The sequence below is a fragment of the Poecilia formosa genome, unplaced genomic scaffold, assembly GCF_000485575.1.
Source record: "Poecilia formosa unplaced genomic scaffold, Poecilia_formosa-5.1.2 Scaffold367, whole genome shotgun sequence".
Taxonomy (NCBI): Eukaryota; Metazoa; Chordata; class Actinopteri; order Cyprinodontiformes; family Poeciliidae; genus Poecilia; species Poecilia formosa.
Genome location: NW_006800306.1, coordinates 457,248 through 472,566, shown reverse-complemented (window position 1 = coordinate 472,566; position 15,319 = coordinate 457,248). Strand labels below are relative to the sequence as shown.

General features: G+C 35.0%; 1 protein-coding gene across 2 annotated transcripts; it reads left to right on the top strand.

The window, feature by feature from the left end:
• Positions 1-2,557: 2,557 nt before the first annotated feature.
• On the top strand, positions 2,558-13,539 carry LOC103153912 (interferon alpha/beta receptor 1b-like). 2 transcript variants are annotated; one of them, XM_007575005.2, is made up of 8 exons: positions 2,558-2,760; positions 7,853-7,982; positions 9,163-9,347; positions 9,944-10,104; positions 11,126-11,279; positions 12,115-12,272; positions 12,372-12,514; positions 12,902-13,539. In XM_007575005.2, the coding sequence occupies exons 1-8, from the start codon at positions 2,706-2,708 to the stop codon at positions 13,116-13,118; spliced, it is 1,203 nt and encodes a 400-aa protein (XP_007575067.1). In that variant the 5' UTR covers positions 2,558-2,705; the 3' UTR covers positions 13,119-13,539. The 2 variants fall into 2 exon arrangements, with proteins under 2 accessions (XP_007575067.1, XP_007575065.1); XM_007575003.2 differs by having other exon boundaries at positions 12,369-12,514.
• The last annotated feature ends 1,780 nt before the right edge of the window (positions 13,540-15,319 follow it).

Sequence of the window (15,319 nt, the reverse complement as noted above, 5' to 3'; positions counted from 1 at the left end):
GAAGGTGTGTTTGTTGTTTGACAACTCTTCCATTAGTCTGTGTTAAAATGCTTAGCATCTTGTGGACTTATAGTTGGTTTACATATAAGTAAATACACCATCTTTTAACATGTACCATACCAACTTTATTTATAAAGCACTTTAGAACAACCACAGCTGATACAAAGTGTTGTACATTAAAACACAACATCAGCATCAGATTATTTGACTTTAACCGTTGTGCGTGAGAAGGACTGAGGCAAACGTAAAGGACTGTGGCCAGGCACGTGCAGGGGGCGGGGGGTTAGGGGTGCTTGAGCACCTACCCTTTTTGCTCCTTGCCCCCAAGTGCCCTTTTGGTCAATTTTTTTTTTTTGGTATTATTTCCTAAGCTCTCTTCTGACACATAAAAACATGTACTAAAATTATTAGTTTTTTTCTTTCTTTTTTGTACAACATGATAATCCCTCCGGTCACATTGTTACCTTTGACCTTTTGCCTGTGACGCATGACGCAGTTGCCTCTCGCGCAGTGAGATAAGGCGGCTAACAGGAGCTCAACGTAGCGAATGTTCCAGATTACAGATCAGTTTTTGGTGAATTAAAAAAAAACATTTTTGGTGAATAAAGTGGAGTGACTTGCTACTTGTCAGATGACGGAAAACGTTGAAGTATGAAATGAAATGAAATGAAATTTTATTCGAACATGATACAAATATAAAAATAAAATAGTGCACAGTAACAAGAAGTGCATAAGAAAGAAGAGAAAATACATATTTTTTGTTTCAGTTAACATATCATGCTCAAAATGGTTTCTGCTTCAGCACAGAGTAGCGGTTTAAGCAGAGAGGTAATGAAATACAACAGATACTGACAGGCCTCTGCGTCCGCCTTTCTCTGAAGAACTACTGAGGGGAGGAGACAGCCAGGTGAGGAAAAACTGTTCTTACCTATCGATTCAGTATTTTTATCATACAGACATTAGGCTGTTGCTGTTGTGCTATTAGCTAGCTGCTAGCTAACGACTTTGCTAGCAAAGCTAGATAACTAAAAAGCTTCTTCCCTGTGTACGAGGCACATCGCCCATCCAAAACTTATCATCTCCATAATGGATATATGTCTGATCTTCTAATTTCCTTTGCTGCATAACGTACATTGCATTTATTCTAGTTTTAGGTAAACATGTCTTGAAAGAGAATAGCACTTAAATAATAGTCCAACAAGGATATTCATTTAGAATTAAAAATAACACACCCTGAATTACCATGAGAGATATAATGTATGTCATTAATGAAGGGGAAAAACTCAACCCAGACTTTAAGTAAGTTTAGGGTCTGGTTCGCAGAGTATGGAGTTAAATTTGTTTCCCAATTATTCAATGAAAAAAAAAACTAACCTCAGTTAAGTAAAATAAAATTGTAATCAAAACTTTTGGAATTGTAACGATTCCTTTAAAAAAAGTTGTTTAAAAGACTTTTTTTTAAATTAAATAACTCATTTTTACCAAACATAAACATTTATTTGCACACATCAGAAATCTTTTGTTGTGATTTTAGGTCCTGCCCACGATATCATGTGAGAATCACAAGCAAAACTTTGAGTCACAAACAAAAAACTTAGAATAGCAAGAAAAGATTTATGACAAGCACAAATAAGTTTGTTTTGCAAAAAAGAAAGTTAACTTCATGAGTCAAAAATGTGTGATTCAAATTTAAAAAACAAAAATTAAGTAAAACTCAGTAGGTTTTTCATGGTGGCATGCATTAACAATTCAATTTTTTTCTTTTTGTTTTCTTCTGCAGTTCCACGTTAAAGTTTGATGCAGCTCTGCTTTCCTGAATGGACCATCTTCATCTCAACTGCAAGTGTAGCAAACAGGCAGCTCTTTTTTATAGATTACAGTCCACTAAAAGGTTGCATTGTGCCCTTGTTTATATTTTTAATAGTGTAATTCTGTAAAGACAATATGTCTGGACCAGCTCTGATTTACATATCTTGCTAAATTGCGGGCTTGAATGTTGCAATACTTTCCTATAACAAAGTAGACTTGCAGAAAGAAATAACTAATAAATATATACATAGTGTTATGCTCTATATAGAGATGTTTGTTATTATTTTAAAAAATTAGGACACACATTTGCATTATTATCATGTAAATAATGAATTTAAAATTTATTTATTTTTTGTGGTACTTTTCTCTAAGTGATATCGATCAATGCATTAGCCTATTCTTGTGGCTGAGATATGCTGTCTGGAAGGTTGTATCTACAATTTCATAAGAGGCAGCTGCAGTATTTTGAAGTTACATCACATTAATATTTCAAAAACAACATTCTGTTTCAGTCCCAATTGTTGAGCAAAATGTGAGTGTTTATAAGATGTGTGTATAAAAAAATTTAATAATTATTTATAGTTTTTCACGTCCCAGATGGTACTGGATCGGCTTTGTTCAATGTCTTTGCGTCGTTGTGATGAGAGTTTTATTCTTTATAAAATGAAAAAATGTGAATGCTCTCTTGGTGGTATTACCAATAATAACCAGTAGGAGGTGAAATATGCAACCAATCACCAGACCTACTGCGAGACTTCAAAGAAGAAACGCAGCTAGAGTCAGGAAGTTTGTCCTCGCTTCGAGCAGGACGCATCGGAGCCGACAACATCCGAGCCAGTACAATGAAGACTTGATCGGAATTAAAAATAAAAGGTTTATATGGTCAAATATCAACCATGTTGGCCTTGGTTCGCCTCTGCCTTCTGTTTGTGTGCCTTAAGGGCAGCGCAGGTGAGTCTGTTTTTATGCTAACATTTGTCTGCTAACATAATTCGGAATGAGTGCAAGTTTCTTAAATATTTTTAATCATCTGTCAATGTTTATCATGATCATTTTGGCAAGCCGAATGATTGATAGCTGCTTTGTTTTGAATTTCCTTTATTAAATTCTGCTATTATTTGCACGGAGGTGATTTTATTATCTGTTAAAGGTTAACATTTATCTGGTTTAAACGGAGTCTGGCGTGTAATGTTAAAGGAAACAGAAAGTGTTTTTGTTCAGTGACGCTGCCGAATTCTTCCAATGTAATTATATTAAGTGGGAGCTGTTTTACTTTGTATGTTCATACTCTAATATCACACCCGTATCCAAGTATTATTAGCAAGAAACTAATCATTTGGTCTAAACCCAAACGTAAAAGCTCGATTATAAATGCGCATTGCTTGGCCATTATATAATTCAAATTATGTTGTAAACTTACAGTGGATACACCCATGGGCAATAATGGTCGCAGATCAGATTTTACTTAAGTGTTTCCGCCCTGGTAAATTTGACCTAGAAAGGAAGTTTCTGAACTGATCTGAGTTTTTCTCGAACGACCTCAGGTTAGATAAGGTCGTGGTTCTGATTCTTCTCTCTCTGAATTTCTTTCTCAAATGAAAACAACTGGAGTTTGAACGACGTGGATATTTTTGTGGTTAGTAATCAGAAAACAAAGCAGCTGATGTTTTTTTTTAAAAAAAAAAATCCCTTCTCACCCTCCGCGGGTGGTCTCTCTCTCTCTCTTTCATCCTCTGAGTTTGGGTCCTCTACCAGAGGCCTGGGAGGTTGAGCGCAGTATCTTGGCTGTGCTTGAAGGTCTCCACGTGGTTTTACCTTAATGCCTCCATCCCCCTTCTAGCGTCTTGATTTTCTGTATTGTCACATGCCACACATACACTGTCTGCACATTAAGTGGAAATGTAACAACGTCATAAATTGTTGATAAATACATTGAGAGGAACAGTATTTACACTATTTTTGTTAAATGAAGCATTGAAGCAACAGTTTTAGACATGAATTAAACGTAATTATATGTGAAATTTTAGGTATTTTTCTGACCGCTTACCTGTAATTTATGAAAATACTAAATATAACAACAATTAACATACACCTTATGTAGATGTGTATGAAAGAATTTGACTTTGCGTACAAAACGAAGATATGAAAGCAAAGTCATATGCTGAATGTTATTGTTTTGTCTGTTTTGAGACCTGGTTTATATGTAAATTATTGCTTATTTTGGCAGAAATTAACATAGTATTTTACTATTTTGATAGTAATTCTATTGAAATAAACATAGGACTTTTATTTATGCAGTGGAATTAAGGATATAATTATGTTTCACCTGCTAAGATTTTGAGAAATAGTCTAAAAACTGTCACAGTACAGTTTTTAGACTATTTAGACTGTTTTCAGGGTTTTTCCAAACAGTTATAAACAAATTTGGCTTATAATAAAACATTGTTTGCAAACTGAGGGCACATTTTTCCCAACAGCCGCACCGTTGTTTTCTAGCAGTAAAGAGGATACTGTATGCTCTGTTAGCCAACTTTCAAATAGGTTATGTAAAGTTCAGAATGCTTAGTATTTTCCTGGAGGATTTTCTCTTCTTTCTCAGTTTATCAGATGCATTGAAGCTTTTGATGAAGTGGTTGCTTGTTAAACTGGTTTCAACTCTTTACTGAAATAGAAATGTGAAAATCTCATAATGTGGGAAAGTTTTAGACTAATGTTTTGAACAGTTTCAAAACGTGTGGAATGTTTAATCACAGTTGCTACTGTGTGTCATAGAAAGTATCGGGCTGACTGGAGTTTTCATTTGGTTTTAGAGAGAACAGAGTCAAATATGATCAAACCCACCAACCTTACTGCTGCTACACACTGCCAATCATCTGGCTGAAAAAAGACTTCTGCATCTTTTTCATGTTTGTAGAAATTATCTGGTCAATAAAACCCCTAAAAATCAATTTATTAGAACTAAAGGAGCGCTCTGATTAAGTGAATGCTCATGTCAAACTACGGTGGTTTAGTTGTTTTTCAGTAAAAGCAGTTAGATTATGTGACACAATTTAGTTTTAAATCTGTGTGTGAATATCCTAAGAAACCAGAGCGTTTGTTAAAATCAAACCTGTTCTTTCTGTAGAATACTTCTATGGACAAAAAATGTCCTCAAATAATCCAAAACGTTGCATTGAATTGTGTTTTGTTGTCTTGAGGATGCTGCGTTTGCTGAAAAATTAAAATTAATCTCCAAAATACTTTATTTATCTGAAAATTAAATGTTGTTGACACAGGTTGGCGCAGATTTTTAGTTCCTTATTTTTTATGAATTCATGTTTTGCAGACATTGTTCTTTATGTAAGATTCATAAGCCCATTTTACAGGAGGTGTAATAATATTTTGAGATTTTAATGGATATAACAATACTGAAATATTAGAAAATGATAAAGTTATAGTAATTTCTTCTTTGGGGGAATGGGGAAGAAATATTTGCTTCCTTGTCAGGTCCTCTTGGAAGACCAGGTTGCCATGGTTACTCACTTTAATAACTGTCCAAAACTGAAAAAGTAAGAGCAGAAAAAGACAAATTTCATGGTGATTCCTGTTAGAGAGATGCTGGAGTAGGAGTTACGATCCTTTAACATCATGGTCAAGGGAATAGATGGTTTTAGCTTGCCTCTTTGTCAACTCCTCCATGTTGCCATGGTTACACACCTTAATAACTGCCTGACAATTAAAAAGCAGCAGAAAAAGAGCCAATGATTATTGTGACTATGGTTAGGGAGATGCTAGAATAGGGGGCATATGATTTTTGAAACTTGTGGTCAATGAAAGGGATCGTTTCAACTTTTCCTACTAGTTCTTTTCGAATCCTCTTAGGACACTGTTGTCATTGGTTACACACTTTAACAAACAAAAAAAAGTAAGAGCAGAAGAAGACCTAATTATCATGATTGGGGAGACGATGGAGAAGGGGATAAGATCCTCGAACATTTTGGTCAATAGAAGAGATGGTTTCAGCTCGCCTCTTTGTCAACTCCTCTTGGATCTCCTTGTTGCTATGGTTACACACCGAAAGTAAAAAGTTATGAGCAGAAAATGACCCAATTATCATTGTGATCATTACAATCGTTCAACCCTTCATTCCTAACACTGTTATTATCATTCCTCATTGGTTATTAGCCGAGAACGTTTATTTGGAAGATGATTGCTCATAATTTTTGTACCATCCTGTTTCATTGACTGCCTGATAAATGAGCCAAGATTTCGCTGGAACGATCCTGCGACCGAGTTCCAGCTCATTGAACGCCCTGAAAATTTTATATTTTCTCAGAAACAATGACTGGAGCTAAAGGAAAACCTCAGTCGCTTCAAATCCGAGAACAACGGCAGGTTTTCCTCACAATGCTTTCCCTGAACGAGGAACTCACACCACAGAGAAACTCCTCCAAGCTTAGAGAGGCGGGAGCCAACAAACTCAAATTCAACAAAAAATATTATGAATAAGGGAAGCATGAAACTGAACAAAGGAAGTGAGGTTTTTTCTTGTCGTCCATCTTCTCTCAAATCTTTGGATGTTACTGAAGAAAGAGGAACAGATTCCTCCACAGATTAGCTGGTCAGATGGTTTTACAGCTAATCTACAAGAAATAAAACCACTAGACTGGGAAAACTGGTGAAAATCAGAGCCACATGTGAGTTTTGCAAATTAGGGAAACTGATGAAATACAGCGTGCCATAGTTGTTGCAGGTCCTCTGCGAGACAGAACAAAAACAGGAAGTGCTTTTATAGTATGAGTCTCTACTTGTTGTGCCGACAGACTCCTTCAGGGTCTGATTGTGCAATGTGTTTCAAAATGAGTCAGTTCCTCACATGACTGCTGCCGAGGTTTCGGCTTCTAAATCATAGAAAGGCGTTCAACCTTTCAGGGATGTCAGACTTCTTTTATGACTAAAAAAAAAAGAACATCCCAGAATAATTTTACACAGAACAAGAGTCCAGAACGGTTTGTCATCAACATCTGGGCGACTCCTGCTGCTCAGCTCTACCAGTAACAACATGGTGGGGAAGTAACATAATAGAAATGAGGTTTTGGGGCATCCGGTCCTGTTTTGTGACCTTTAGATCAGATTATTTGCAGCATCCAGAGAGTCTGAAGTGCATTAACAAACATTTAAACGATCTTAAGTGTCTTCAAAGTGTTCAGATGTTTAAGTGATGATGCATAAATTTCCCTGCAGAGTAATAAGGGTTTGTGGCGAGCACGGTTATTGATTTAATGATGGAGGTGGATAACTGTGCATAAACAACATAGGGCTGGGACATATCTATTAAAATTAAATGTGATCCTTTTTTTCAGATTTTAATCTGTTTTTTTCTAGCTTTTTTTCTTCTAAAAAATAATTACAAATGAAAGAACAGTTTCAAATAGTGACTTTAATTTCAATCATCCTTTCACTGAATTGTACAACAGAGGCTATGATAATTCTTGTTTAATTATGAGAATGTTGTCATAATTGTAGCAGAATAAAGACGCAATTTTAACAAAAATCGTCTTTTAAAAATCACATTTTGGACGTTTTTGTACTTCAAGTTGGTTGTCTACTGCTTCTTAATACAGCGGAAACACTTAGAAAAACATCCAGACATTTTCTGACAATAAATTAACGTTTTAAAAACCTTCCAACTGTAACATCACAAAGCAGCGGCCATTGCCCGTTACCTAGAAACCCCGCCCGTCACCTAGAAACCCCGCCCGTTACTTAGAAACCCCGCCCGTTACTTAGAAACCCCGCCCGTTACTTAGCAACCCCAGGCAAGCCCATCTTGTCACCCAGCAACCCAAGCAGAGCTTGGCTATGAATAGTTCATGTAACTATGAATAATTCATGTAACAACTAAAAGAAATGAATGAAAAGCACCAAAAAGAAGCATAAACTTGTATATTAACACTTATTCATATTGAAAAGATATTAGCTATTCAACTTAGAAAACTGTTTCAAACTTTTCATATAAATGACAACACATCAGCTTATTCAGATTAATTTGTTTCGGTTGCAGCTGAAGCAGGGCTGACCCCTCCTCATGACCTCTTCATGTTGACCTTAAACACCAACTACACTCTGACCTGGGACTGGGACCAGAGCGCTGCCGGATCCGACTCCGCCACCTTCACTGTGCAGTACGCCGGGTAAATCATTTACATCTCCAATAAAAATATAAACCTGACATATCTGATGAAGGGAAAAACTAAACGTTGTTACACTGGAAACATTTCACTCTTGTAGAAGATACTTAACCTTTGATACATTTTTTTCCCCAAGTGTTAATGCTACATAGAGTTAAAATCTGTTCTAAAATCTAACTGTGTCTTTCTGAGGACTTCTGCTGCCACTTAATGCTTTAAAATGTTCAGCATGAGCTGGAAAATGTAATCCAAACCCACCTGACAAATTAAACTAACTTATCACATATCTCCTTCCTCAGAGCTCTGCATAAGAGACGAACAGCAGAAATTATGGAAGATCGGTGCTGCCATAATTTAGAATAATACAAAAATAAATAAATGACTCATAAAAAATACAGGATCAAAAAGTAGCCTTACACATAACAGAATAGGATTTTGTTTATGTGCTTTTATGCATATTTTTTTATTTAATCCGATAGTTTTTAGTCATACTTTTTTTTTTATTTTATATTTCTTTTCTTTTATTACAAGCTTTTTTTGCTTCCATATTTATTACCACCCAAATACGACTTTTGATTTTTTTTGCCCCAAAGAAAAAAAACAAAATCATCAAAAGATGATTTGGGGGGGAAAAAAAAAAACTTTTGGCAAAAAATGACTTTGGCCATTATTTTAGGAGGGTGATGATATATTTGAGATTTATTTACAAAATATTTTACTGCTCTTTTATTTTTTAAACGCTGATATATTTTCTCCAGTCTTATTTTTTGGTAACCAAATAGTTTTGTTTGTGCCTGTTTATTTTAAACTTCAGCCAGCCAAAATATGGTGAAAATGGCACGTTATAGTCCGGAAAATTCATTTTTAAACAAATCTCTTCATTTTTATTATTTTATTTCATTTAATGGCACTAATTTACTTAGTCAAGCTGCTATCTGGAGATATAATTTTAATGAGTCATTTATTTCTATATTTATTTTTAATTATGACAGGATTGGTCCTCCATAAAGCCATTCTTTTGTTGGTAAATCATTTTTAAGTAAAAAGCGTGTTTTCTGAGCTGTTCACTAACATAACCTTCTGTATGACAAAACAAATCTACCAATAATCAATAAGCATTTATGGTGGAAATCAGCTTCAGGATGGAGGGAGTGTTTTATATATTTTTTAATTATTTTCCCAGGAATCACCAGCTGAAGAAGAGGAACCCAAAGTGGACCACAGTGTGTGCAGAGACCTCTGGGAGGTCATGTGACCTCACTAGGTCAGGGCTGAACTACCTGGGCCTTTATACAGTCCGCGTTCAGACCAACCTGAACGGAAGTCACTCAGTGTGGAAATCCATACAGTTCTGTCCCGATAAAGATGGTAAGAAAAAAAGTTCAAATCATCCCTCCTCCACCCATGCTTGGTTTTTTGGTGTGAAGAGTTTTTGCTAAAATGCTTTGGGGGGGTTGTCGAGGCGTTTGTTCAATCTTGTTCTGCTTAAAGTTTAACCTTTAACATGCTAAACATGAGGTTTGTAGAGTTTGAGATAGGGTTGATTATTCTGATGATTAATCGATTTAATCTGATTTTTAAAAATTTACAAATTCAGAAAATCTTTCATTTTACCACTTGAACTTTTTCTTATAAATGCATTACAAGATTACAATAAACAAATAATTTAATTCATTCTTTTAAACAAAACAAGTATTTTATTAACTAAAATGCAACAACATAGCATTTATCTTGAATACAAAATATTTATATTTTTTGTTCAGTTTTGGCCTAAATACCGAATGGCCTTTTTGAGTCTGTATACTGCCGTTAATGATTAATCAATTCTGAAAATTGTGAAAGTTATTCTAGTAATCGATTAATCGTGTCAGTCCTAGTGTTAACACACACTCGTTTCTGCTCCAGAAAGTCAGGATTGCTTTCTCTTCTAACTCTTCATCTTGTGTTTGTCTTTCCTCCACCAGCTGCTATTGGACCTCCGTCTAAAGTTCGGCTTGGTGTCTCAGGAAGCACTCTGGATATTTTCATCACCGACCCTCAGAACAGCTCCAACAACTCCATGAAGGAGCAACTTCATAAGCTGTACTATGAGATTGTTTACTGGGAACAGCCTGAAGATGGGAAGGTAGGTTAACTAAATGTTTTTCTAAATTCCCCCCCACTTTTCTCTCTGTTCTCCAAATTTATTAGAGAACAAACCTGAAACTTCAGCCACCGTCTAAAAACAATCACTCAAAACCCACACAACCGAGCTGTTTGTTTCTGCACAATGTTGGTTTTTCACTCGTGCTGCGGAAACTTTGCACAGGTGCATCCTGCCACACATGAAAGACGGCAGACACCAAGTGGGGCAATCACTTCCTGCATGTGGGTTTATTTAATAAAGCTGCAAGAAGGTTTGCATCACTTCCTTGTATGCAGACTAGAAACGTCTGGGTGGCACGGCACGTCGAAAAACAAGTTTAGACCCGCATATAAATAATATTCCCTGATGATATTGGCCTTTACGAGAGCTCCTGCCACACTGCAGAGACTATAGCTGAAACGATTAATCGCAATAATTGTGATTAATCGATTATTGAAATAATTGTCATAATTTAGTAACTGATTAAAATTAACTGTCATATTCAGAACGCCAATTTATTGAAAAGAAATAACATATTGAGAGCAGTAATTAAGTCAAAACTGAACAAAAATACAAACATTTTGCATTTAGGATGAAAACACCTAAGTGCATATTTACATATTTATCTGTAAATATGTTTTAGCCAAAACTTGTCAAGTTGTGCAGTTTTAGCTTCACCTGGTTCAGATTTACTACAGGAATGTTGCTACAAATGATCAATGTTTATTTTCTTTAAAAAAAATTATTCAATTATTTATTGCATTTTTAATGTATTTCTAATATTATATGAAAACGGCTTAAGTAGTTTCTTCTTTTTAATTGAATTACAAAAAAATAAGCTTTTCTTAATATTCTCATTTATTGAGATATTTATTTTCTCCTTTATGTTGGTCTTTGTCTTCAGAAAAAAAAGTCTCCAGATTCTGTTTTAAATGTGACTGTTTTAAGTTTTTTGGACATTTTGTGCTGTAGAACTGTTCATGTTCTGCCTTTATGAATTAATTCTCGGTGTGATTTTCAGGGTTCAATGTTGATGACGATGACCACCGATGTCACCATACTGACCCTGTCCGAGGTGGAACCCTGGACCCGGTACTGCGTGCAGATCCGATCCCGCGACGACTTCTACAACAAAAGCAGCACATTCACACCGCCTCTCTGTACCCAAACTGAAGGTAACTGAATTAAATGCACTATTTTTTATTTAATCTCTCTTTTTTTTCATTTTGTCTCATTTTTCTTTTCTAAGAAGAAATTGGAAATTAGTGAAAATATTATCAAAAAGTGGTTTCGGTGAGTTGCACGACAGCTATGAAAAAATTTTTAACTGTGAGATTATAGTCATAATGTTAGCAAAGTAAAAACGCAACAAATTTACCATGTTACAATGTTTTTGTGTGATTTTTACTTTGTTTTTGTCAAAAAATAGTTTTATAAGAAAGTTTAAATTGTCTCCGTAAGACAATTTTTTAAAAATCCGATTAATCGTCACAATAATAAATGACTAAAATAATCATTATAGAAAGATAAATGAGGACTGGATGAATTGCAGAAGGAAGTACACTGCAAAAACAGTGTACTTCTTACAAATCTTACAAATATTTTTGGTCTAGTCTTTAGTGGAAATATTTTAGTGCACTCAAAATAAAATAAAAAAAACTAACTTACAAGTAACTTTTCAAGATAAAGGAGCTTGTTTTAAGCCAATAATTCCTTAATATTGATGAAAAAGTACTACTTCCACTGGTAGATTATGTCACTTATTTCATATTCAACTGGCATTGTGCCGTTACCTAGCAACCCAAGCCAAACTTGTGGCAAACTTGCCATGTTTGTAAGTAAAATAATCTGCCAGTGAAATGAGTATTTTTTCATGGCAGAATTATTAAAACACACTCGTATATCTTGCTGAAGTTTACTAAGATTTTGAGCTAACTAGACAAAAAATACTCTGTAAGATTTAGTGTTAGTGGTCAGGTTGCTTTAAGTTGTTTGTGTTGGTCGCATCAGGAGTTGTTCCTTGGTGGAAGATCTTCCTGTTCTTCCTGCTGTCTCTGGTGAGCTGCTTCCTGGTCGTGCTGCTCTTCCTCTACGGCAGCCATCACTGTTTCCACGTGTGCAAAGCAACTTTCCTTCCTAATGAGAAGCTGCCCTCCTACTTCAAAGAGGTACAGCCTTCGTTTCCCACAGCAGGACATGTTTTACTGTCTTCCTAAAACTGCAGATTTATTTATTTCTCCTCTTCCTGTTTCTTCTTCCTCCAGCAGGATGGTGACTACCCATGCCTCATCGTCTCTGAGTTGGATCAGTGCGATCCTGTGATGATTGTCTGCCCAGAGTCGGCCCTCCTGGAGATTAATCCAGCTGTGGACTCTGCAGCGCTCCCAGCTGGCCTGGACCAGGACAGAAGGTCATTTGGTGTTCATTTAGCTCCTTTTCTCTTGAGATCTGCAGGGGGAATTTAAAATATTCCTATCAAATTAGGGCTGGAATGATTAATCATGATTTATTGATAATTTAAATGATCATCAACTATTAAGTATTGATTAATCGATAATTGGAGATCACAAAAAGGCAATTTGCTTAAAGAATTACACATTCAGAGAAGCAGTTCAAAAAATATGAAAATTTTACATTTAAGATAAAAAAAACTACCTAGAACTCCTCAAGTGACATTTTGCTGTCCAGTTATTAATCCCAAATATAATCAACATACAGTATTAGTAGACAGTGTTTTTCTCTGTAACTGGTTATTTGTCGACATTTGTGTTTTAACTGAATATTTCTCTGTGTGCAGCGGCAGACACAGCCGTCAGAACAGCAGCAGCAGCGGAGATTCTGGAGTTTATTCTGCGGGAGGAAACTCTGCCGGCCTGCAGCCCAAGGTCGCCTTGACCTTCACAGACGTGAATCCCACTTTCAACTCCGAGAAGCTGAATATGCTGAGCATGAACTCGGAGATTAAAGTTTCTCCCATCGTCCCAGACGAGGGAGTCGAAGATATTGAGGTCTGAAGGAAGAGCGGCTCGTTTTCCACCTGTAGGAGGAGCTGTTCGCTCAGAAACTGAAAACACCTTATGGTGATGCATGCTGGTTCTGGTTCCGGACCGGATCGCCGTTCCACAGGAAGAACTGTTGATTCTGCTGTTTTAATCATCATCTGTTGTAAATCATGTTGAATTGAATGATGTGGTTTCTTTGTTTATTTGTTTTTTTTTTTTACTTTTTTGTCATCTTGTTGTAAACTGTCATTGTTGGCATGCTGCAGCTTTTATTAATAAGCATTAATTATGAATATTGATTGATTAATGAAAGGGGTTATAGTGAATTTAGTGCTTCAAACTGGCTTAAGGCAAACATTTTATGAAGTTGTGTCAGATTGTCCATGTGTGAGATGTTTCTGTAATTGTTAATAAACCAATTCTGGTCCATGGGTTTGACTTGGCCACCTGTTGGCGTTCTGGTGTACGGCGGCCTATCAGGGCCATGGTAGAGAGGAAAGAAAGAAAAAAAATTATGCCAAAAAACAAGGACATTTTTAGATTAATCTCATCAATTTACTAAAAAAAAAAGAAAACAAGGAAATTTGTGGGCTTGAAAAGTAAAAAAAAATGTTAGAAAAAAAACTCAAATTCTACTAAGACATAAAAAAACGAACAATCTTAAAATTTGCTAAAAAAAAAATCTAAATTTCAAACTCAAATTTAGAAATTTGAGTATGAAAAGTCAAATATTTGCCAGAAAAATTTTCCAAATATTTTCAGGAAAATTTGTAAGATGTCAAAATTTAGCAAATGTTTGACTTTTCAAACTGAGAAATTTCTTCTTTTTTTTTTTTGTAGAAAGTTTCTGAAATTAACCTCAAAATCAAAAAAAAATTTCTTGCAATTTTTTGACTTTTCAAGCTTTTTTATATAAAATTTGTGAAATTTTGTAGAAATTTAAAATGATCTACAATGGTCCCATTTCACTGTGGTACTGTTGTGTTTCAGGGTTTAGTTTGCAGTTTTATTCAAAATAAAGACTTTATATGGTGGCATAGCAGATTGATTGGCTACATTAAACTATAAAATGCATCAGGAGGCCAAGAGGAAAACCAATAAGGAGAACTATTGAAGTTCTGAAAGAGGACATGAAGCAAGAGGTTGCAGAGAATTGGACTAAATGGAGAAATGATTTGCTGTGGCGACCCCTTAAGGAGAAGAAAAATCTGTTCTTAAATAAAATTAAAATTGTACTGGTCAAACTTGTATTTTATGAAATTTAAGATCATTTTAGAATAATCTAGTCTAGGTTTAAGCTGTCCAACAGTGTGGTGGAAGAGATCGATGTAATAGATTTCAATAGATTTTAGACATAAAACTTTGGGTCTTCATTGCAAAATGATTCAGTCCAGCTTTGATCTTTTAAATTTATTTGTGTTTTAAACATAAATAAATGATCAAAGGAGGCTGTACTCAAGTAAGAGTAGCTCTACTTCAACATATTTATACTAAAATAAAAGTAAAAAGTAGCCATCCAAGAAATTTGTCAAGTATGTGTAAAAAATATTTGGTATTGATCAAAACATCAATCATATATTTAAAAATTACATCATAACACAGACCAAAATATAAAGTTATGTGAAAATGTTTGTAATTTATATTTATATAAATAACATAATTGCAAAAATAAAAAACAAGGCAAAATAAACTTTTGTTTAAAACTAGCTTGTTCATTTTAAATAAAGTAAAAGTAAGAAGTGCAGCGTTATTTTGCAATTATGTTATTTATATAATTTTCTTATTTATTTTCTGTTTGTTTTGGGTGTTGGTAATATACACTGCTCAAAAAAATAAAGGGAACACTCAAATAACACATCCTAGATCTGAATGAATGAAATATTCTCATTGAATACTTTGTTCTGTACAAAGTTGAATGTATTGACAACAAAATCACACAAAAATCATCAATGGAAATCAAATTTATTAACCAATGGAGGCCTGGATTTGGAGCCACACACAAAATTAAAGTGAAATGTTCCCTTTATTTTTTTGAGCAGTATACATTTAGCGTTAATGAACATTTATGCGGTTGAGGGTCAAGAAAACCCCCAACACCCTGCATATGTACACTTAATAAGTACAATAATTGAAACTTCAATAAAGGGGTTTTCTTGACCCTCAACCACATCTACTTTTAATAACTAGAGGAAATGAAATTAACACTCAAAATA